Source organism: Xenopus laevis, chromosome 8S, assembly GCF_017654675.1.
Source record: "Xenopus laevis strain J_2021 chromosome 8S, Xenopus_laevis_v10.1, whole genome shotgun sequence".
Lineage (NCBI taxonomy): Eukaryota > Metazoa > Chordata > Amphibia > Anura > Pipidae > Xenopus > Xenopus laevis.
Genome location: NC_054386.1, coordinates 61,646,929 through 61,671,733, shown reverse-complemented (window position 1 = coordinate 61,671,733; position 24,805 = coordinate 61,646,929). Strand labels below are relative to the sequence as shown.

Here is a 24,805-nt window from a genome sequence, read left to right as displayed (position 1 = left end):
TAACCGAAATGACTGCTGGGAATGTTAACTGAAATGTCAAACTGGGGTCTCAGGTCTATCTAGAAGAGCATATAAGCACTCCAAATCGTAACTGGCATTTAGACTGCCATTCACTTTTGCATCTCCCCTTTGGGAACCACTCTATGTGAAGGGTACCCATGACAACTGTATTCTGTGCTTTTTTAGTCACAGCAAAAGTGACATTTTTAGAGACAAGGAAAAAATAATACTAATTAATTAGTATCTTCCAATATTGCCCTGATTAGCTTCAAGTGGACACTGTCAGTGCAGATTTATTTTCAGTAGGTCCCTCAACAAAATGCAGAAAATTTGCAGAAATGCGCAGATAGAAATGTCAAAAATCCAAAACAATGCCCTACAAAAACAACATTTATTAAATGAAAGTCTTATTGGCTCCTTAACAAGAGCTGCTTTGCAAGGAATCACATTGAGATATTAATGTGAACAGATTTCTCTTTTTTTGTCTTCCATATAAAGTGTAACATTTTAATAGTCTCTATGTTATCTGCATGAAAGGCAGGATATTAGTGTGGATTCATTGGTTATAAAACAGCTTAAGCATACTGAGCTGTTCAAAGCCTGAGATTCCAGCTCCTTGTGATATATTCAGCCAACCACCCAAACTTTTCTTTATTATGTTTAGCTTACAGAGTGAAAGAAGGTTGCGGGAGGTTTCCATTAAGGAGTCCTAGATCTCCCTGCATAAACAATACATGGAAGATAACTCTGTTAGCACTATTAGTACATTAACTGTACCTAATTAATTCAATGCTTCATGTACTTGAACAGGATCCCGCTGATAACCTTTTCTGATGCATTGCTGTTACTATGCTTTTTTTTACTTATTACCTTTTCTCTCCGATAGGAAGTTTCCATTGCCTAACCACTACTGTAAGCTTTGATTTAAAATGTTTTGTGGCATGTAAAGCTATGCATAACTTATTAGTAATTAATTAAAACCATACTATTCAATTTTTATTAGTCACCCTTTGTATTAGAATTTTAAAAACTATTGCAGTTGGGGCAGGGCATGCTGCCCCCCTAAAATTCTGCCACCCTAGGCCTGGGCCTTTGTGGCCTTTCCACAAATCCAGGCCTAAATAAAATGATATTCAATGATTTTCCTGTTAATGGGACTGACTCCCCTACAGGGAGTCAAGATTACACACAACACTCCTTTGGGAAAAATTGTATCACACAGGTCCATTCCTGATATCACTAGACTACAGCTCCCAGCATGCTTTAACCAATGTCATATAATCTGAATTTTAGCATGGCCCCACTGTTCCTGACATGCTGGAGTGTGCTTGGTGTTTTAGCTCAGCATTAGTTATATAACTCTTTTGCTCCCCCCAGCTCTTCAGATGAGACAGTGCTAATATTTTTTGATTGCTGTTCAATTTCCGCTTGCCAGTATTACATTGTAAGCCAACTTGAGGAGGGGATGTAGCGCTTTTTAGCAATATGAAACCAAGAAGTATAAAATAAAAATAGAAAAAGGAGTATAGTCTTTCCTCCACTAAGCCATGAACCCTGGTGGATGTGGAAAATGTTTTAATTTGCATTGTTGCCTTCTATGCAGCTATGCCCGTCAGTACAGAGACAAAAGAAGATGGCAGCATATTAGCATGCAGAGAGACACAGAGATTGCACCTCGTGTTCCATTAGCCTAACAGTTCAAGTCTATGGATGCTGCACTACAGCTTCCTGCATGCTTAAACCTTGATCATGTGCTGGAGAATTCTGTAAGTTGTAGGTTAGCAATACTTGGGTGAAGCAACAATGCCGTGGCAAGTTTATTTTCCCTTTAAAGGAAATATCAAGTTTTCTGCAGGTGGTACAGAGTGAAATATGGGCTGTAAATGTGGTACACATGCTATTGGCTGATTTTAGCACTTCAAATACTTTGTTACCACAACTTGTAGTTGTTCTAGAAAAGAAAACGTCTGCTGAACATAAGTGGTCATACAGTGTCGGACTGGCCCACCAGAATACCAGGAAAACTCCTGGTGGGCCCAGGTATCAGTGGGCCCTCCTGCTCACCCAATTATTTCCCTTGTATGTCTATACCACAGCCATTCCCCCATTTCTAAGAGAGAAGAGAGGAAATGGAGGGAAGAATGGGTGATATGTAAGAAGAAGTGATTAAAATAATAGAAAGAAGAAAAGTGAATAAAGAAAAAAATGTTATAATAATTTGGAAAATGGGCCCGCACTCAAAGGTTTTTTGGTGTCCCCAGGCATCCCAGTCCGACACTGCGGTTATATATTGTGACTCTTTGAATTTGACTTGCAGCTGCCTTTATATATAATTAGGTGCTATACAAGCTACGCTACTTTTTGAATTCACACAAGCTGTTGTATTTTCCAGCATATAAACGCTTCCTCTGCAAAGCATAATACATGCAATTATTCTTGGCTATGGTGATAGAAGTAAACAGAAAACTCCCACAGTAAGTGGATGGCTTTCTATGTATGCACAGCACTCCCGGGGATAGTGTAATCATACAGATATTGCCACATTATTTGAGAACTAATAAATGTTGCTTGAAGTTTCCTGCTCGAGTGGAATAAAGTCAAACACATGGGGAATCCACAACCAAGACACGTGGGCTTTGACACTGTGAGTAATAGTCTTTAATGGTTTAGCCACTGTATCATGTTGACAGATAACTCTGATGTTCTGCAGTTTAAATTGAGAGGTTTTGAATTAGTACAGAATATTTGATTGATATACTTTATTCCTTTTATAAATCTTGTCTAATATGCAATGTCACCTGCACAGAATGATTTTGCCTTATTCTGTGGAAATAATAGGAAATTCAGGGAAAAGAAAAAACATACATTTCTTTAAAGGGATTCCATCAAAATGTTCATAATATAGTTTTATTACTAAATTACACTATGTACATTGCAATAAATTCATTCTACCAATGTTATTCTTGTATCAATAAATGCATTTTCTTTAATTGTAATAGTGTGTAGGCAAATAATCTCAGCTCAATGTGCCTGGTCATGTGCTTTTAGAGAGAGACAGTTCTTCAGAATGTTACTGCTTTCAATTCATTGCTTTCGCCTACTCAACGTAACTGAAGGATTTGGGAATTTGACTTTTACTTTTGTGCTGTTCTCATATCTACCACAAGGTGGGGCATGGAAGCATCTTTAGCAATGCAGGTGTCAGGGAGCTGTTATCTGGTTATCATTGTTCTGTTAGGCTGCAGGAGAGAAAGGGAGACGAGTGATATCACTCCAACTTGCAACTAGTGCAGCAGTAAGGAGTGACTAGGGTTGCCACCTGGCTGGTATTTTACCGGCCTGGCCCATGACTGAAGTTTATCAGAGCACAAGTCACATGACTGAGGGCATCTGGGAAACCTACAATATGTCTAGCCCCATGTGTTGTTTCAAAATTAAATTTAAAAAAATAATGTATTTGCTCTTTTGAAAAAATTGATTTCAATGCAGGATTTTGCTGGAGGAGCGCTATTGAATGATGCATTTTATAAAAAAAAAAAACATGTTTTCTCATGACACAATGTTTGTGTATGTGTCGCTAGGGGTTTCAACCATTGTAGAAAATTTTGTTTATCCAATTCAGATCAAGTGCTATTCTCATTGGATTAACTGTGACTCTAAGGGGGTTATTTATTAAAGTCTGATTATTACAATTGGTATCCCAAACCCAGAACAAACCCCAAGGTCCCAGTCGTGGCTAAGTCTTCCGCCTTTAACAGCCACCTTTCCCTTTGGGAAAAGCCCTCCACTACTTGGGTGCCGCCAGGTCTTAGCGTGAGAGAGGACCAGGGAGAAAGTTCTGGGCAGGCAAGGGAAACGCTTGTGGTACGGAATTGGAGAACAGGAAGCGTAGTTGGAACTCACAGGCCAGGTCAACACCAAATGGACAGCATAGTACAATATCAGGAGACATATCGTAGTCGGAGTCACAAGCTTGGTCAGAATACCAAATATATATCAACTAGACGGAATCCGAAAGAGTGGTCAAGGTACAGGCAGTGGTCAGTACAGGCAGTTTACAGGATTTTGTCAATAGAAGGCAGGGGCAGATAACTCAGAAGTAACTAGAAATCACACCCAAGAACTATGAATAGACCTTTACATTGGGCAATGAATATTTGTTTGCTTACCATGTATAACTTTAAATGGTGTCACTACAGAGATTAACTGGTCCCTGCATTGTTTAAACCTCAAATTCAGATTTATCCCCTGTATTGTTCACACCTTTGTTCCCCCTGCATTGTTCCCACTTGTGACACCTCTATTGTTTATATCCTAAAGCCCTGTACTGTTCACACCTGAGACCCAGACTGAAACTGCCCACATTGTTCATCTATTCACACTTTATATAAAATGCTAATGGTGCACCAGCACTGTGTCACTGTATGTAGTACATCTTAAAGTGGTCCTAATCAGTGGAAACATGCTCTGCCTGTGTGTGACCTGCTCTAATATAAGCCTGGTATTTTTTCTGGGAGTTTGTTAGCATTTGAAAACAAATTATTGTTAGGGGCCCCTAAGGTGTTCGGGATGCTGTGTTATCTAATGGGAAGAGGAGGCATATGGATTGAAGGGTTTTTCTTAATATGACAACTTTTTTCACATATAAGGGATATCCCTGCAGTGAGCACCAACCATTTGTTTTTTTGGTTTGCTACAACAATTATTGTGAATATGGTCTTGGTCTTGTGATAACATGGGTGTGGTTTAAAGTGGGTGTGGTTTAAAAACAGGGAGTGGTCAACACTGGCTTCTATTATCGGCTCTCCACTATGTAACACAGAATAATTTTGGCCCTCGGTACCACAGAAATTTGACAGCACTGTGTTAAGGTATGATGGGACCCAGATTTGAGTATGGTAGAGCAGATACATCAGATAGCGACATGCTGAAAGTTTTAGTTTGGTAAGCTTTGGACACTATTTATTAGGGCAACGTCATCATTTACTGTATGAAAACAAGGATACATTTCTGAAAAGTCTGGTTTAACAAGAACCAGAGAAAATAAACAATGGCTGTGTCTTGCTTATTTCTTTCCCTATCATGCAGTATTGCTTACATAATATGTGCAAGTATATCTTTATTGGTATAATTCTACAGAGTGGCCATCAGTTTAAAGGTTTGCAAATCAATAGCAGTAAAATAAGTGGAGCAAACACTGCAACAACTATGAACATACAAGGTAATAAAAATAAAGTGGTGCATATTAACAGATGCAGACAAAAGGATGTAACTGAGAGTAAGGGTGTCTGCCCATAAATGCCAATATTGGTATAATGCTAATACAAGCTGTCCTCAGGTTACGTAGGAGATACAACTTTGATGTTTGTATTTATTAGTATTTATTTTTACCTTTCAGTGCTCTGCAGTAGATAACACACACCAGAGGGGGTTGGGGAGGGTGGTTTATTAAAGCTAAATACTAATAAAGGCCAAGAAAACAACAGTACATTACTGTAATAGCCTCCATTTGTAAGAGCAAGTTGTACAAGTTGAATGAGTCCCTGTACTCCATCTGAAATGTAAGGGTTTCTTTTGGAGAGGCTGAGGCAAAGTTTATTATGGATGAATTCAGGAATGGAATTCCAGAGATAAGCAGAAGCAAAAAAAACATTTAAAATGGAGGTGCTATGAAAATACATTGGCTTTAAGACAAAACTTGGGAATGACCAGCAATGTATGGGAACACAGTTGAATAGATTTAGTAAGGTGCAAAGGCATGAAGCCTTTAGAAAGCTAGCAGAAGTACTTTGTAAGGTAAGGCATAAACATTTTTGCAGCAGTTTTTATGATTGACTGAAGGGTGAAAAGACCAGAAGAGATGCGAGTAGTAGTAGGTTGCAGGATTGTAAGATTGTAAAATACTATAAGGGCACAGATGATGTTATCTTAAAAAAAACATTAAACATCCAGTATAACAAATACACATATGTTTATCATTATTGTATAACCATATACACATGTGGGCAGTATGTCTTTCTAATACCACTTGGGAAATCCTACCATGGAACTATCTGCAATGAGCATGTATGTTTTCCCTGTGTCTGCATGGGCTTCCTTTGTGTATTCTGATTTCCTCCCACTCTTCAAAAACATAGATGTAGGCTAATTGGTGAAAAACGTTTGATTGTAAGCTCCACTAGGGCAGGGAATGTGATGGACGTACAGTAGAGCACTGTGCAAATGCGTCATCTCATATAAATACCAGGAAATAAATAATTACATTGTTACATTATTATTGCACTGCCTCCAATTTCAAAGAAGAATTCTAAATCTATATTTTCCACTTTAATTCAGAACTGCTCTTTGCATCAATGTTTAAATTGTTAATTTAAGTAGATATGGTGTTTTTATGAATATATGTCTTATTAAATATTAGTCACACTCATTTAGCCAAATATGTCTTCAGTATTGTGCAGGTCAATGTGCCAGATAACTGCGGAAATAGCCAAGTAGAACCAGGTTGTTATCCCTTGTGCCTAACTGAATATATTACAGTGCTTTTTTATAATCACAATAATCAATATAATATATTTTTATAAATGGTTCCAAAGAAAGAGTTAACAGCTAATATCATGGTCTGCTGATAGGTTTCTGCATTATTATTTTGATTCACCCCCATGCTACCCTTTCAATTTGAATTAGCTTAATCCTCTTTGGATCTGGATAGAATTGATAACAGCTTTAGGTTAAAGCAGCAGCTGAAAATAATGTTGTCTCCAAAGGTTTATACAGCTGTTTGTTTTCTCTTTTATGCTATAATATCAGAGCCAGATGAAGTCTGAAGATCAGATCATTTGTTAAGATATTTCTTAATCCAAAGCAAACTTTTGATTGATGGAATTGAGTAACTAGTCCCCAATGGTGTTGTTGTTCTGTCTTGTAATGGTATGTTAATTTTGGCAGTAGTCAATCATGTACACAGGATGTGTTTTACATGTTGCCATTGCAGAGATGCAGCATGTACTGCTTATTAAACCCAGACTAATGTTACACATGACATTTTCTATGTAAAAATTCCATAGTGAAATCACTAGTGCACTTTTTGCCCCAAAAATGCACACTTGTGGCAGCTATAAACCACCCCATAAAACATTTGTTACTGGGATTCTTCACATCCACCCTTGACCGCATTCCTCTTGACACGAGAAAAGAGAATCCAGTTGTTTAGGGATAAAGAAACATAAAAAAGGCAATGACTTTAAACTAATAAACATAACAACAAATAATATCATTTAAATAATAAACATACAACTGAAAAAAACCCCAACAGGAATGCCTGCCACTGTCAACCTGTGGGCTGCTTGTCATGCTGGCCCCATAACCCAATGGAACAAATGGGCACGTAATAACTGGCAGCCAATTGCCACAGGTCCCACGACCACACAGATCACCTTTAGTTGGCTAATGTAAACCCCCAAAATATGAAAGATTTCGTATCCCCTGCAGCAATGCCTTAAAAATGAACCTCTTAAACTAAACATCCAAGAAAACAAATCTCCAGTCTTGAACATTTACTGAATGGGAGTGAGGAAACATTTGAAATGTGTGATCTGAATTGTTTGGGAGCACATCTCGTCTAGTGTAAAAGCTCACTCTGTTCGCCCTTACCTGCACTATACTTCGTAGGCTGCTTCGTGACTCCCCCTCTCTACATAATGCTACATAATTTCAGTCCAAAGGGACTTCCTGAGAGGCAGATACCAATGTTTAAAGACTATGGGGCATTTTAGAGCAGATAGTTTATTTACTGACAGAGAAAATGCCACCTATGACAGTATCCATATGTTATTGTGCAAGTTTTTGCTATTATCCCAGTATAATAAAACACCAGTGTAATAAAACACCAGTAGTCAAAGAAGAGAGTTAGCTGTGAACAGAGAAGGCATTTTTCTTTGATTAATTTTAATACAGCTTTTGCAATCTTGGAAACTGTTTAGTGATCACTTCTGACAGTGAAGGAAAAATTGTGAAATTTATAGTTTGAGCCAATGCACAGTGTATGTAATAAAACTTCTTACTGAAAATGTTATGTTTGCTCTAAAAGATTACGACACCTTCAAGCACTTCTTAAAAGTGTGCAATGTGCAATTTTCTTTCAAAATGCATCAGTTAAAAGTGATTCAAAGAGCAAACAGTTTTTTTTATATTTAAATTTTGATATCTGACATGAGGCTAGACATATTATCAGTTTCCCAGGTGCCCCCAGTCATGTCACTTGTACTATGATAAACTTCACTCTTTACTGCTGCACTGCAAGTTGGAGTGATATCACCATACCTCACAACTTTCCAGTTTTGTGCAGTACAGTCCCAATTTTGACAGCTCAGCCCGCAGCAAGAGGCTTTTTGGCAGAGAGCCCAGAACACTGAGCCACTGCTCTTCGATACGTTTGTAACAATTTAAGATAATCAAAGAAACAATTTGTAACTTAGATAAGAAAATCACAGCTAGTGATGGGTGAATAAATTCGCCAGCCATGGATTTGCCACAAATTTTGACGTTTCTCCGCCTGCAAATGTTTTTGCCAAACCACGTCAAAAAATTATCGGTGAAAAACCTGCCGAGGATAAAAAATTGTTGCGTATGAAAATTGTTTTGCACATTGAAATTGTTGTGCATAAAAATTATTCGGATGCCCATAATGTATTTGGGCAAAATAGTCACATGTATGAAAATTGAGGCTCGCGTCAAAAAAAAAAAAAGAATATATATTTTGACACCCATTGACTTCAATGCTTTTTGTGAATTTTCACTGTCACTACTCACAGCTTAAGGGCAATTTCAGCTTCATTAGCAAAACTGTTATAATACATAAAACATTGGCCTAAAATCCCAATTCAAATTTAATTACTACATAACCTGACAGATTTTGTAAAATGGATATGTTAATTAGGTAGTGTGGCCATAAAACGGGCATGGTCAAAAATGTTGCAGCTCTACGCACAGCTGATGTTTTTCTCCATCTTAATATTTTTCAAATTTTGGACGAAGCATTTCATCCCCTCCCTCCCTCTCCCAGCAGCCTAACAATAGAACAATGGGAAGGTAACCAGATAAAAGCACCCTGGTACATATGAGAATAACACTCAATAGTAAAAATCCATGTCCCATTACAACTCCTTCAGTTACATTGAGTTGGAGAAACAATAGCCTGCCTGAAAGCAGTTCCATCCTGTCTCTTTCTGAAAGCACATGATCAGCCAAAATGACCTGAGATGGCTGCCTACACACCAATATTACAACTAAAAAACATATAATATACTGTACTTGTTGGTCCATTTTATATGGTAGAGTTATATTTGCAAGTGTTAAAAACCACACCATAAAATCCCTTTAATGTTTTTAGTAGCCTGGGCATCTTCTTGGACATGCAAAATAGCCAGCTCTACAGCTGATATGTACTTTGCCATGCTTAAAAAATAATATTGCAATGTTGCCTACTAATGCTGTCATGAGAGAGCTGAGAACATAATTTATGGTTTCTTAACTTGACTATGGGGCCGATTCATCAAGGGTCGAATATCGAATTTTAAAAACTTCGATATTCGACCATCGAATTGGCATGCTACGATAATCGAAGGCTGTCTTCGATCGAATACGGCTATATTCGATCGAAGGAAAACATCGTTCGATCGATTCCATGCTACGATGCGAAGGTTTGCGCATATCAAATAGTCGAAGATGATCGAAGGTAGCCTTTGCCCCACTTCTATTCGAATCGATCGAAGTTTTTATGCCCCACTTCCTTTCTGCCATTTTTTTCAAACAGGAAGTCCTCTGGAGGCCATTTTAGGTGCATTGGTGCCCTTAATGCGCACTTGCTATTTGGATGAGCTAGGTGGAGGAGGTTGCCAAACAGCTGCTCGAAAAATGCGAAGAAGGAGTGAGGAGGAGGAAGGAGAATGTGGTTCCAGCCCTGAAGAGGTGCCCAGGGTGGCTGCATCCCACACTACGTGGGATGTAAGTCACCAGAGGAGGGGGAGAGAGGGGGACAGGGGCTGGAGTGTTAGAGGGAGGGGTTCCTGGGCTGAGGTGGAGGAGGAGAGCCTGTCAGGGTCCCATAGAGGGGGAGGGGAGAGGTCTGGGAGTGCCAGGACAATGAGCTCCCCCAGCTCACGCCATGTGTCCCCCCCAACATCGGGGACACGTGGCAGTTCCCGCACCCCAGGCAGGGGAAGTAGGGCTTCCCCCAGGGCACGCCACGTGTCCCCCCCAACATCGGGGACACGTGGTCGGTCCCGCACCCCAGCCAGGGGAAGTAGGGCTTCCCCCAGGGCACGCCACGTGTCCCCCCCAACATCGGGGACACGTGGCAGTTCCTACACCCCAGGCAGGGAAAGTAGGGCTTCCCCCAGGGCACGCCACGTGTCCCCCCCAACATCGGGGACACGTGGTCGGTCCCGCACCCCAGCCAGGGGAAGTAGGGCTTCCCCCAGGGCACGCCACGTGTCCCCCCAACATCGGGGACACGTGGTCGGTCCCGCACCCCAGCCAGGGGAAGTAGGGCTTCCCCCAGGGCACGCCACGTGTCCCCCCCAACATCGGGGACACGTGGCAGTTCCTACACCCCAGGCAGGGAAAGTAGGGCTTCCCCCAGGGCACGCCACGTGTCCCCCCCAACATCGGGGACACGTGGTCGGTCCCGCACCCCAGCCAGGGGAAGTAGGGCTTCCCCCAGGGCACGCCACGTGTCCCCCCAACATCGGGGACACGTGGTCGGTCCCGCACCCCAGCCAGGGGAAGTAGGGCTTCCCCCAGGGCACGCCACGTGTCCCCCCAACATCGGGGACACGTGGTCGGTCCCGCACCCCAGCCAGGGGAAGTAGGGCTTCCCCCAGGGCACGCCACGTGTCCCCCCAACATCGGGGACACGTGGTCGGTCCCGCACCCCAGCCAGGGGAAGTAGGGCTTCCCCCAGGGCACACCACGTGTCCCCCCCAACATCGGGGACACGTGGCAGTTCCTACACCCCAGGCAGGGGAAGTAGGGCTTCCCCCAGGGCACGCCACGTGTCCCCCCCAACATCGGGGACACGTGGTCGGTCCCGCACCCCAGCCAGGGGAAGTAGGGCCTCCCCCAGGGCACGCCACGTGTCCCCCCCCAACATCGGGGACACGTGGTCGGTCCCGCACCCCAGCCAGGGGAAGTAGGGCTTCCCCCAGGGCACGCCACGTGTCCCCCCCAACATCGGAGACACGTGGCAGGTCCGGCACCTCAGCCAGGGCTGGAACTACAGAGCTGACCGCCAGGAGGAGGCAAGAGGAGGAGGAAGAGACACCGGCCTCACAGAGGAGGCCAGAAGAGCAGGAGGAGGACGATGGAGATGAGGGCCCCAGTGGGTGAATGGGGCGAAGATTTACCAGTGAAGAAAATGCAGCACTGGTTGATGAAGTGATCGTGCAATGGGATGTGTTATTTGGATGTCGATCCCATTGCATCAATGCTGCCAGACGCAAAAAAATCTGGCAGCTGGTAACGGACAAAGTTAACGCTGTAGGCGCTGTACACAGAGATCGTAACACTGTGTACAAGCGCTTCAGTGACCTGAAGCGTTGGATGCGGGCGAAGTTTGCTGCCAGGAGAGCAAAGGCCCAGAAGACCGGCGGGGGCAGATTACCATCTTTGAGGCTCCAGCCTCATGAACGCCGGCTTCTGGACATTATGGGCAGAGAGGTCTGTGAAGGTTTAGAAGGCTCACATGACACAGACTGGAGAAGTAAGTACATTTTAATACACAACATTCTTACTGCTTTTATCCACATTCTTATCATTTGCCTTAATAACTAGGGATGTAGCGAACTGTTCTGCGGTGAACTTGTTCGCGCGAACATCGGCTGTTCGCGTCCGCCGCAAGTTCGCGAACGTCGCGCGACGTTCGCCAATAGGCGTTCGCGTCAAAATCGTTCGACCATTCGATCGCTAAAATCGAACGATTTTCGTTCGATTCGAACGAAAATCGTTCGATTCGAACGAAAATTGTTCGATCGAACGATTAAAAATCCTACGATCGTTCGAATCGAACGATTTTCGGATGTTCGAAGTTCGCAAACAGTTCGCGAACTGTTCGCATTTTTTGCCGGCGTTCGCGAACACATACTCGGCGGTTCGCTACATCCCTATTAATAACTCATTTCCCCTTTATCATTTACTGTAGCTTCTTTCCTTAAATATTGCTCCTGTTTGCCATTAGAGGATTTTATGTTTCCAGGATTGTTGTTTGTTTTTGTAGTAGTTACTTACGTGCAGCTGTAACATTGCCAAAAAGGCAAACGTTTATTAACCATTTCCCTACTAGAACAGAAATGTTTATAAAGTGGATTAAAAGGGTTGTTGAGCTTGAAGTTAACTTTTGAACTATGTTATGTTATCATTTTAGACAGTCATATCATTCTATTCCAGTCTCTGATTTCTAGGAATGTATGGTTGCTATGGTAATTTACATCCTAGCAACCACATTTTCAAAATCGTCTACTGTAGAGCTTATATAAAAAAAAAACAGAATATTGGGTACCAGAGGAAAACATTACTTTAAGGTTAACAAACCCTTTAACTTCAGTGTGTAAAAGTGTGAAGCAACATATGTAGAGCCTACAGCACCTGTATTGTCACTTATTACATTCTGTGCTTCTCACATCATTGCAAACAGGGCCTTTGTGTCATGTATTTAACTTTTCAACCTTAGCATCTCCCTTGCAGTGCCCTGATAGACTCCACTTGGACTTTAACATATCGTTTCCTCGCCCATTACATTTGAGTTATTATTTTAAAGGCTAACTTAAATATTTCAGAAACATGTTGTAGGTTTGTCCATCAGCCTAATAAACAAGTACAATTGTAGTAGCTTATGACTGACAATTTTTTTTTGCACATTTCTTAACAATTGCAGCACCACCGCGGACAGTGCCACAACCCACGGACAGTGACCAGGACCAGGACCTTGATCCTCAGCAGCCCCAGGAAGAGGGTGAGGCTGCAGAGAGCCCTAGAGCCCCACAAGCTCAAGGTACAGACATGTTTGTGTTTGTGGCCAATGTAGTTGCTTCCTCAAATTGTTTGCAACATTACTAATGTCCAATTTCACATTACAGAACATCGAGCTCCCCGGGGTGCCCAGTCGCCAGCCGTGCTACCTGTGGTGCCCCCCAGACGTAAGAGCCCTTCCTTTATTTGTCTGTGTCTGTGTCCCAAAGATGCAAAGCACATTTACTGAGTCCCTTATGCAGCCTACTTTATGTGCCTCTTCAGTGTTAATGAAAAGCAGTAGGTTGTTAAAGACAGATTTTGGATAGAATATACATTTTGGCCATTTCCTTATGCGACCAAAGCGTCAATTATATCAGATTCTTCTGCTGCTCTGGCTCTGCATCTCTCCCTTCCTCTTCCTGTGCCCCCCCCCATTCTGACTGTCAGCCTGAAATCACCATACAGCGCTACTACTATTTCACTCTCTCTCAGCCCCACTTTAAAATCCTACTGATGTCTTTGTGACTGCCCTTGACTATTGGCTCTGCTCAGCGTACATTCTCACCTGTTGACTCGACACTTTTCTTTTTCCTTTTACATGGTCCATCTTGCTCCCCCTCACTCCAAGCCATCCACCGTCTCAAGATTTACTCTGGCTCCTCATGCCTCATAGTAGTTTTCTCACTCCATGCTGTCTCTCGGGTCTCCCTTTCCACTTGCAGGTTCCCTCTCTGTTCTTGCTCCCACCTCCTATACCACCACTCTCAAGTTTCACTCCCCTCTCCCAGGTTCAATCACCACTCTCATTGTGTGTCTCATACTATCTCCTTAACTTGCAGCTGATGACAAACAAGGCAAACAAAAAACACATATATTTTGACTAGCTACACATTAATGTTCCATTTCAAATCCAGTATTGGAATGATTTAGCCCCCCCCCCACACCCAAACATGGAAACACCCAACACCAATTTATCTTCTAAGATTATCTTTGTGAGCTTCCTTTCCCACCTTTGTTTTTTTGTTATGGGTTATGCACATGTCCAATAAATTTATCGATGTTTATATTTGTTTTTTGTTGTAGGTGATGCTGCTGAAGCAGGTGCTGCAGCTCCTGCTGCTGCACCAATTGGGGGACCACCACAGGAGCAACCACAGCGACTGGGTGAGAGACGTGGGCAGTATGTGGGGCTTATGCAAATTCTCATCCAACAGCAACGCCGCCACAGTCTCTGGATGCGAAGATGGTTTGCTCACATGCATGCCGCCTTCCGTGATGGTATGCAGAGCATGGAGCAAACCCTCCAAAGAAGCATCCAGGACCTGGTGGTGGCTATTCGAGAACTGGCTCACCAACCACGGGGTTCTGCTGAGGGTCCAGTCCCTGGTCCTGCTGCTGCTCCCCCTCCACCCCCTGCATCTCCTCAGCAGCGCAGAGGAAGGGGGCGTGGAAGGGGACAAGGTCCTGTCCGAGGGGATAAGCGCAAACGTCCCTAGCTCCAGTCTGTGTCACTTCTCAAACTGACACTGGCCTCTTTGCCCATTTTATCCTGGCAAAGAACTTCGCCCAATTCACGCTTCAGGTGTGACTTTGTCCGTTACCCAGCAATGGGACTGACATCCAAACAACACATCCCATTGTTTAGACCATGCTGCATTCTCTTCACTGAGGGGTGCCATTTTAAGATCTATTGGCACCCTTTCCAATAACATCTGGAAAAGCACTTACAAACATCAAAGTGCATTTGCTCTAACATATTTGTCTATTTATGGTGTTATCAGCAGCAAGGTGTGCCATATCTACCATCCATTGGTACCCTTTCCAATAACATCTGGAAAAGCACTTACAAACATCAAAGTGCATTTGCTCTAACATATTTCTATAGTAATGCTGCAGTGTTTCCCAAAACATTCACTTGGGACAAAAATGTTACATGTAAGGCTCAAAGAATTGAAATACTACTCTTTTGCTTGTGTATTTTTCACTAATTACTTCAAACATAACATATGTTAACATATGCTACCTCTGGCCTACTTTGGCTACCCAGCACTCCTAATAGGTGCCAACGCCTACTACCTCCTCCTCCTCCTCCACCTGTGCTCATTCAATAGCAAGTCCTAGGTGTATGATATGCCTTATAGGCACAAATGGTTGTTACTTTGCACAAGAAGTTATGTGGCCTACCTCTGGCCTACTTTGGCTACCCAGCACTCCTAATAGGTGTGAACGCCTACTACCTCCTCCTCCTCCACCTGTGCTCATTCAATAGCAAGTCCTAGGTGTATGATATGCCTTATAGGCACAAATGGTTGTTACTTTGCACAAGAAGTTATGTGGCCTACCTCTGGCCTACTTTGGCTACCCAGCACTCCTAATAGGTGCCAACGCCTACTACCTCCTCCTCCTCCTCCTCCACCTGTGCTCATTCAATAGCAAGTCCTAGGTGTATGATATGCCTTATAGGCACAAATGGTTGTTACTTTGCACAAGAAGTTATGTGGCCTACCTCTGGCCTACTTTGGCTACCCAGCACTCCTAATAGGTGCCAACGCCTACTACCTCCTCCTCCTCCTCCTCCTCCTCCACCTGTGCTCATTCAATAGCAAGTCCTAGGTGTATGATATGCCTTATAGGCACAAATGGTTGTTACTTTGCACTATCAAGCATTGTTGGGTGTCCAACACTCTACCTGGCCAGCACTAATCTCATATTGTTGATGCTTTTCAACTGGCCAAATTGTCATATATTGACAAGTGTCATTTGTACATCATATTGATTGTTATATTATTGTTTTGGACACAAGCTTATCAGGGCCAAATTTTTGGATACTGTTTAATGTAAAGTTGGCCATGATGAATCCTGGGGTGCATTAGCAATGTTATGCAACAAATGCTTTGTAAAACCTTTGTAAAGCTTTTGCCCTTTAGTGGTCTATAGGGGCTGCTATATTTTGAAATATATGTGGAGAACAAATTCCTCCTGTGCCTTCCAGCTAAGGTACATATTTAAAGGTTTTCAAATAACTATTGTATGTTCCAAAAACAAAGAAACAAACTTTCTACTGATATATATTGTCTTTTTATTGTTGTTCAACGGTTTTGTATTTTGACAAAGATTGTGTCAGTAAAGCCACTAAAACATTACTGGGTGTGTTTGTTTTTCTTTTTTGACAAGGTGCTAGTCCAAAATAGTAACATGGGTAATGTCATTTCAAACAAGAAAACAGAAGAAGCCATACCTGTGGATCAAACAAGAAAAATGCATTAACACAAATCCAAACAAATTTAAGTAGCCACACAAAAGCCTGTCATTGCTAAACAAACACTGCCACTTACTGATATGTTATTGAAAGGTGACTCCACCCAGGTTCAAATGAGCCAAACAGCTTTCAGTTCATCACATCTGTCGGTTGTGTTGAGTCCAATTTAGTGGGTCAGGAAAAGTTTGCACATGGAGAGGCTGCAAAGTCACATCAATAATATGGTAAGTTGTTAGCAATATATTTTTTAATTCCCTGAGTAATTCCTAAATACCTGAATAACGGAGTTTGAGGCGTGGCCAATCAGTCAGTGTCCATGTCTGTATCCTCTGTGGGCAAGTACCAAGATAATAAAGTAGAGTACGACACACATGAACCACAACCATAACACAGTAGCAGGCCAGAAAGCTGAAATGACAAGTACAGATAATGCTCTCTCTTGAATATGTGTATACACATGGAAATTTGTTTATCATCTCATCATTTTTCTGCTTACAGCATAAGATGTTACAGGAAAGCATTCACTGCTAGGGGCACGCCAGCACATCACCATCAGCAGGCTGTTCATTTGGAAGAAAAGTTTAAAAAATTGTTTACTTTCCAGATATCCATTCCAAACAATTTCATTTCACAACAATCATATAAGGCCTAATAATCGAGATTGGTTATAAAGACCTGACATATAACACTCATGACAAGGCAAACATATTAAGGCCAAACAACTGACCTAGGAATTAATGGGTTTCAGACATTATTGAGTTGATCTAGATCATGACATTACTAAACCTCATTACAGCGGAGCGCAGGAGTAGACGCATTCAGTTGTTTGAAATGGGACTGTACTCCACAAACACAAGAAAAATTTGGCATGTTGCGTCTCAATCTGTACAGCCCCATTGAAAACAACTGCATGCGTCTACTCCTGCGCTCCCCTGTAATGAGGTTTAGTAATGTCATGATCTAGATCAACTCAATAATGTCTGAAACCCATTAATTCCTAGGTCAGTTGTTTGGCCTTAATATGTTTGCCTTGTCATGAGTTGATCTAGATCAACCAAAATATATTATAGTAATTGATTCCAGTTGTCTGTTGTGTTGACTATTCCAATGGTGTAGTTATGTCCATTGTGTAGTAGTACAATCTTTACAAACAGATCTACACACAAATTCTTTGCTGTTGGGGTACTTACTTTACCCCTTTTGTTAGCCAAACAACATTGCTGGCACAATAAAAGAGGGAATTCCCCTCCCCCCAAATGTCAAAAATTGTGTGTGTGCAGATCCATTAAGAAATCATCCACTTAACACATCTCACCTGTAAACTGAATCAGGTGGCAAGAATTAAAAGCCCTAACAAAGTGAGCTGATTGAACTAAACTACAGGTCCCAAGATGCATAGTGCATCTATTGTAGCCAGACTGAAAATAGGGCAACATTTCTGGAAAATACATACATATCACCTTTAAAATAATATTTGAAGTGTCTTTGTATGAAATTGCAAATATAACTTACCCACAAGCCAGCCGTCCGGCATTTCTCCTCGGGTAAAGAGGCCATGGAGAGCTGACTGACGCAGGATAGTGGCATCATGGACACTTCCAGGAAAGCCAGATCTCACACTCATGATGCGCATGTTGGAATCACACACCACCTGCACATTGATGGAATGGGAGCGCTTACGATTTCGGTAGCGCTCCTGCTGATGGCGAGGTGGTGTGAGCGCAACATGAGTGCAATCAATGGCTCCTAGGCAATTTGGAAATTGGCCAATTAGGAAAAAATCCTGTTTTAATCTTATCTTAGCCTGAGTTGAGGGGAAGGAAATGAGCCTTCGCGAGTGCTGCAGTAGTGCCCTGAGCACTTGTGCTAGTATCCTGCTAAAGGTGGGCTGGCTCATGCCAATGAGGCGTGAAGAAACCTGCTGGAAACTGCCAGTGCCCAGGAAATGCAAAACTGCAAGCAGCTTGCACATCCCAGGCACTGCCTGAGACCGTGCCGTCACAGGTTCAATAGCCTCACTGATGAGACCATAAACCTGCACTATGGCGGCACGACTCAGGCGGAACATCCTCACAACCTCACCATCAGACAACTCGTCCAAACAAAGTACAGGTCTCCTGAAGTGACGAGGCTGCCTGATCCTAGCAGGGACAAGGTGTTCCTGCTCCTCATCCTGCTCTTCTGCCTCCAAAATGGCGGCTACTAAAAATTCAATTTTTTAAAATTTCTTAGTCAAATGGCATCTGGTGGGGGGGTTTTTATAAGTAAGCGAGTGTTTCCCAGCATTCCATGCAACATTTAACCATTTAGTGAAGCGTAAGGATAGATAGGGCCAATTAATATTTGAATTGATGTTGTAAAAAAATATAAATCAAAAATTATGTTTTAAGCCATTGATACTTTAAAATCTTAGCTTATATTCTGATAGATGCCAAAACAAACATGTTTCTGGTGTCAGTATTTATTTTAATGTAATTCCCCAAACCTCTAGTGCAGCCACAACTAAAAAACAGTTTAACAGTTTATAAAGTGATCCCTAGGTGTCACTATACACCCACAACAGTGGAGAGCACCAGCAAAAAAATCGAAGAAAATCGAATAGTCGAAGATGGTTTACTTCGACCGTTCGATTCGAACCATATCATATTCGAATGTCGAAGTCCAAAATCAACTTCGGTAGGTCAAAGATGGGGTACAAATAAAACTTCGGGTGAAGATTTCATAAATAAGGTATCCTTCGAGTCGAGTCGAATAGTCGAATAGGCGAATACATCCTTCGATAATCGTACTTGTCCACTTCGATTATCGAATTTGACTATTCACCTGATCGGAGGATTGCTCGACCGTTCGAATCGAAGGTCGAATTCGAAGTAAAAAAAACAGTCGAGGCTTAGTGAATTTGCCCCTATATCTATTTTATTTTTGTTCCTATTTAAATTTGGTTCTTGTTCATGGTCCCATCCATGTTGTATGAAACATTACAGTGTTTGCAGAACTGTGAATAAATGTATTTGTATTGCATCTTGAGAAACAAGAATTGCATAAAAAAAAGAGCTTTAGTAAACCAGCAGGACAGCATTCAGTGTTTACACAGTTTTCGAACCTGTAGGTCCAGAAGATGATTTAAAAAATAACAGTCAGCAAGATGAAAACTGAAGTCTATGTGGGAATTTAACAAGTCTTTAGCACGTTTTAGAAATTGAAACATAATTAATACAGAAACCCCCCCACGAGTGAGCAATGTCACCAAGCTGCAACCTCTGAGTAGCCTAAACTGACATTATTATACACTTGCAGACAAGTGTAATAAGTCAGGCTTATTTATTACACTCGTTATTTAAAATTGTTTCACTGCAAGGTGGGGGCTAAAGAGGCGTTACAACTTGATATGATTGTGAAATTGTTAGAAATAACCTAATTATTACCTATGTAACATTCATTCACACATATGTAAAACTGACTCACATTTAGGACATTCAGAATTTTTATCTTGCTCTATCTAGGCAAATGACCTGTAATCTTTCCGAAGCTATAATCAGGGAGAGCTGCTAGACAATATAGGTTCATTGTCATCTATTTTTGTTTTCTGCTCTTCCAAGACATACACATTACATTTGAGCGTATTGTCTAATTAAACTTCATAACTACTTAATGTTCTGCATGCTTTACAGCGGATAAGACTGTTGCAGGAGTGAATGCTGCATGCAAGCTGCCTAACTGTTAGCTACTAGGCATATACAGTATCATGAAACTACAAAAAAAGAACAGTGAAACTTAGGTAATTCTGTTGCTGCTCAGAAGTCGTCTGTTGTGTTGGTCTGTGTAATCTTTTCTTTCTGTCGCTAAGATATGGTACAGTTTATATTATTTACAAACTGAGCAGTGTAATTGCGGTTTCCCTGTGGGCAGACAAACATACCACAAACCAAAATTAATCTAAAAAAACGGAAAATGAATAATGCATCAACTTGAATAAATGAATAATTACTTGTAAAGAAAACTCTCTCTGATACCTGGCCAGGTTCAGACTCACCGCTACAGCTATTTAAGGCCTCTTGTTTAGAAAAAAAAAAACGGACGCAGGCGCCGTTTCGAGAATTTCCCGAATTCTTCAGCGAAGCGAATTGCCCCAAATTCGCCAGTCACTACTTTTGTTTAATGTCTGCCAGGAGAATTGCTGCCAGATAAGCAGAGGCAGTGATCCACAGCCAGTGGCTTGTGAACAACATGTTGTTCGCCAACCCCTTGGGTATTGCTTCCAGTGGCCTCATAGCAGGTGCTTATTTTTGAATTCCAGGCTTGGAGGCAACTTTTGGTTGTATAAAAACCATGTGCACTACTAAACAGAGCCTCCTCTAGACTGACAGTCTAAAAATGGGCTACCAAATAACCAATCACACAACACTACCCAGGAACATATTTCATGCTTGTGTCGCTCCCCAACTCTGTTTATATCTTCTGTTTTTCATCTCAATGTTGCTCACAGGTAAAAAAAGGTTGGGGATCAAACTAAAGTTTAAGGTATTTGGAAACCTAAATGCCACCATGATAGAAGGGAAGTCTATTTAGGCATTAAAAGAAGCAGATGCAACTGAAGAAGTATACTGTATATGGCTTTTTAAAATACAGTAGTGTAGTGTTCAGTGATAGTTTTGCATTCTAAAAAGAAATAAATGTTGTCCAAAGGCAAAGTTAATAATTTTATGCTGAAGTTTATGGTACATACTATATAATAGGTGGTTGTATAAAAGAAGAACAGCTCTAGTTTTTCATTGAATATATTGAGATTCTTAATTGTTATGTCTATTCCCAAGAACCTCTGTGTATGGCTTCCAAAGTGATTGAAGCAGAAAAGCTCATAAAACATTGTCTGTTTCTCTAGAATCCCAGTTGTGAAAGCTTCAATTTGTTCTCAAAGAATAACAATTAGACAGGGTAATAAACCCATACTCTACATCAGTGAGCTTCTATTAAGCATGAATTCCTTCAGTGCATGCATTTAAAATACTTTTTCTCTACTAGACTCAAGCAGCTATTTGCATGTTTAACTAATTTTGAGATGATTTATGATAACTAAAGATACTTTTAACATTGTGATGATTATATAAAGTGAATGCAAAGAGATGAGGCCTGTTGTTTACCATAAATCACTGCTGAGCAAGGCTTGATTGCTTTCTGTGCATTCTAGAAAGATGGACCTCATTACTAGTAATGCTGTAGGACAATAAAAATACCTACACAACTATGCATAATACTAAATATATATATATATATATATATATATATATATATATATATATATATATATATATATATATATATATATATATATATATATATATATATATATATATATATATATATATATATGGCAATTACAGGTAGTTGAACCGTGGTCTCACTAGGGTTCTCTCTCTCTCTCTCTCTGATACACCCAGCTCCTTTTCGTAGGGTAGGGATGTAGCGAACTGCCGAGTATGTGTTCGCGAACGCCGTTCGCTAACACCGGCAAAAAATGCGAACAGTTCGCGAACTTCGAACATCCGAAAATCGTTCGATTCGAACGATCGAAGGATTTTAATCGTTCGATCGAACGATTTTCGTTCGAATCGAACGATCAAAGCCATTCGATCGAATGATTTCATTCAATCCAATGGCTTCGATCGTTCGATTCGAACAAAAATCGTTCAATTTTAGCGATCGAATGGTCGAACGATTTTGACGCGAACGCCTATTGGCGAACGTCGCGCGACGTTCGCGAACTTGCGGCGGACGCGAACAGTCGAAGTTCGCGCGAACTAGTTCGCCGGCGAACAGTTCGCTACATCCCTATCGTAGGGAGCCAACCCCTGTGCAGCTGCAGCCTAATCACCATGCAGCTACCTGTATGGGAACCCAATTTACTGGACTGGACTGGAGGATTCACCCATCTTTGTCCATTGACTCCAGGACTTTGTAAGCCAGCTTTAACTTAAGATGAACAATAATACAATTTTATTTTTCCCCATTGGAATACTGACATTTGCTATGATTACCACACACGACAGGAATCTGGGGGAAACATGCACTGCATAAATCTCTCTCGGCTTAAAACACAGCTCATTAAAGGGATGCTGTCAATCAAATATTTGCTCCAATTCGTAGCAGAGTGTACTTGATCTAAACTGAGATACAAATAATCCTTATTTTAAACAACACCAGCCTATTCGGTTTATTTAATGTTTAAATGATATACAGGTCCCATACCTGTATACTTGTTTAAAATTGTGTCACTGTCTATGGGCGGTTGCCTTCCTGTAGCGTTACCTTCGCCACACTTAGACAGGCGTAGATTCGCCAGGGCTGCGCAAATTCACGAAGATCCGAAGTTGCGCCCAAGTTACCGATCATTTGCAAAGTTACGCTAGTGATGTTATGATCAGCGGTTCGAAGTTACACTAGCGATAGGAAATTTGCATACGTCGTGCAGTTAAAGTACAATGGCTGTATATGCAGCAGAAAACATTTCTGAGGTGACAAAGTAAAGTCTGGCGTAAGAGGCAACGTTCACGAAAATCCGCAACTTAGTGAATTAGCATAGTTAGATCCCTTCGCCATAGCGCAACTTCGCCTGGCTAAAGTGGGTCCACTTCGCTAGCGAATTTACGCCAGCGCCCGTTAGTAAATCAGCAAAGAAACAAAATGACGTCATGCAGGTGAATTTTCACTAGCCCCTTCATCCTTTAGTAAATTTGCCCCAAAGTACACAAAATTAGATCTTGTGGCAATGTGCCTAAAGCCTTTGTAAAGTCATGGATAGTGATGGGTGAATGTGACCTGTTTGGCCGAAAATTCGCAAAACAGGAACATTTGCTGAAAGGCATTGAAGTGTATAGGCAAAAAATTTTTTACACGCAACAAATGTATTCACCCATTAGATTTTATGCCCATCATTTTATGACTTCATAAAAACTTCCTGTTGACTCATAATATCTATATATTTTACAATAGGGTATACATATACGTGTGTGTGTGTGTGTGTGTGTGTGTTCATATATACCTATGTACTCACCTGCCGTAAGCATGATTTCTAGCCATTCACTTTTCCTCACATCAAAGGGATTCCGATTTTAGTTAATATTGACAGTAATCCTTTTATCACAGAAAATCGGAAAGATTATTATTATTATGTAAAAGACTTCATAGAGAAAATAGCAATTTAAGAGTTCTTAGCTTTCATGCATCTAAAGAACAAATTACAAACATTAAAAGATGCTCTCCACCCTGTGTCCTTCTCTTTTATTACAACCTCTGTATTGATATGAATCATTTTGAGGCATTATACTTTATATGTGGGTTTCACTTTACACACAAATCTTTTATGGTCCTGCTGATGCATAACAAAAGAGCACATATTTTGCCCACGACCATGATATATATTAATTGCTGTGCTTTGGCCTGGTCCTCCTTCATATTATTGATTCACCAGTATAGTTTATAGTTCAATAATATTTTTCATTAATTTCATTCTTTGTAAGCTTTTATGTCACTGAGAATATAGAAGGTAAGCTGTATTTTCTTACTATGAGTAAGGGCAGAGCTTAAAGAGTGGGTAGAGGTGTTATTTCTGTTTATTTAAGGACTGATCAATACTAATATGATATGCTGATTTCAGGAGTTCATGGAACGGTCACCTCTGCAACTTCTATTCGCCTGCTCTGAATGGCTATAATTTTTTAAAAAAACTTATTATTAATTTGTAGTCAATATATCCAAGCCATAATATGCTTATGAACTCTTACTACTGGGAATACCTTGCAGGCTTTAGTTCTTGTGCTTATACTTTCAATTGTCCCTTCTTAGAGGCACAGCCCTGATTTGTGGACTTAAAAATAGATCAGCTTCCTCATAAATGGGTGAGGTGTATGGCAGATTAGAGGAAGTTTTGATGTACATGCTTAAGCTTTCTGTTTTGCTATTGGGAAATGTAGAAGGTATGTCAATGTGAAATTCTTCAAAATTTCTTAACTTTAGGAGGCAATATAAAGGTTCAACGTTTGCTACATATGGGGGCTCATTTACTTAGCTCGAGTGAAGGATTAGAATAAAAAATACTTCGAATTTCGAAGTATTTTTTTGGCTACTTTGACCATCGAATTGGACTTTGAATTGAACGTTTCGAACTAAAAATCGTTTGACTATTCGACCATTCGGTAGTCGAAGTACTGTCTCTTTAAAAAAAACTTTAACCACCTACCGAGCACCAATGTTAGCCTATGGGGAAGGTCCCCGTGAGCTTTTTAAGTAATTTCTGATCGAAAGAAAATAGTTTGATCGATGGATTAAAATCCTTCGATTCGAAGGATTTAATCGTTCGATCAAACCATTTTTCCTTCAATCGAACGAATTGCGGTAAATCCTTCAACTTCGATATTCTAAGTCGAAGGATTTAACTTCGATGGTCGAATATCGAGGGTTAATTAACCCTCAATATTCGAACCCATAGTAAATGTGCCCAATACTGTATATTTCAAATATATAAGCCTCAAGAATAGTTTTATT

The 24,805-nt window shown here is 41.1% G+C and overlaps 1 protein-coding gene and 1 long non-coding RNA gene across 2 annotated transcripts; one reads left to right on the top strand and one right to left on the bottom strand.

Annotated features, from left to right (window-relative positions):
* The first annotated feature begins 11,164 nt into the window (after positions 1 to 11,164).
* LOC121397688 (myb-related transcription factor, partner of profilin-like) lies at positions 11,165 to 14,944 on the top strand. Its single transcript, XM_041574889.1, has 4 exons — positions 11,165 to 11,758; positions 12,929 to 13,045; positions 13,131 to 13,190; positions 14,089 to 14,944. The coding sequence occupies exons 1-4, from the start codon at positions 11,386 to 11,388 to the stop codon at positions 14,499 to 14,501; spliced, it is 963 nt and encodes a 320-aa protein (XP_041430823.1). The 5' UTR covers positions 11,165 to 11,385; the 3' UTR covers positions 14,502 to 14,944.
* Positions 14,945 to 15,994: 1,050 nt separating this feature from the next.
* LOC121397690 lies at positions 15,995 to 16,678 on the bottom strand. Its single transcript, XR_005963833.1, has 3 exons — positions 16,539 to 16,678; positions 16,341 to 16,464; positions 15,995 to 16,243 (listed from the first exon to the last, which is right to left on the bottom strand). It is a non-coding gene; the product is annotated as an uncharacterized LOC121397690 (long non-coding RNA).
* Positions 16,679 to 24,805: the final 8,127 nt, after the last annotated feature.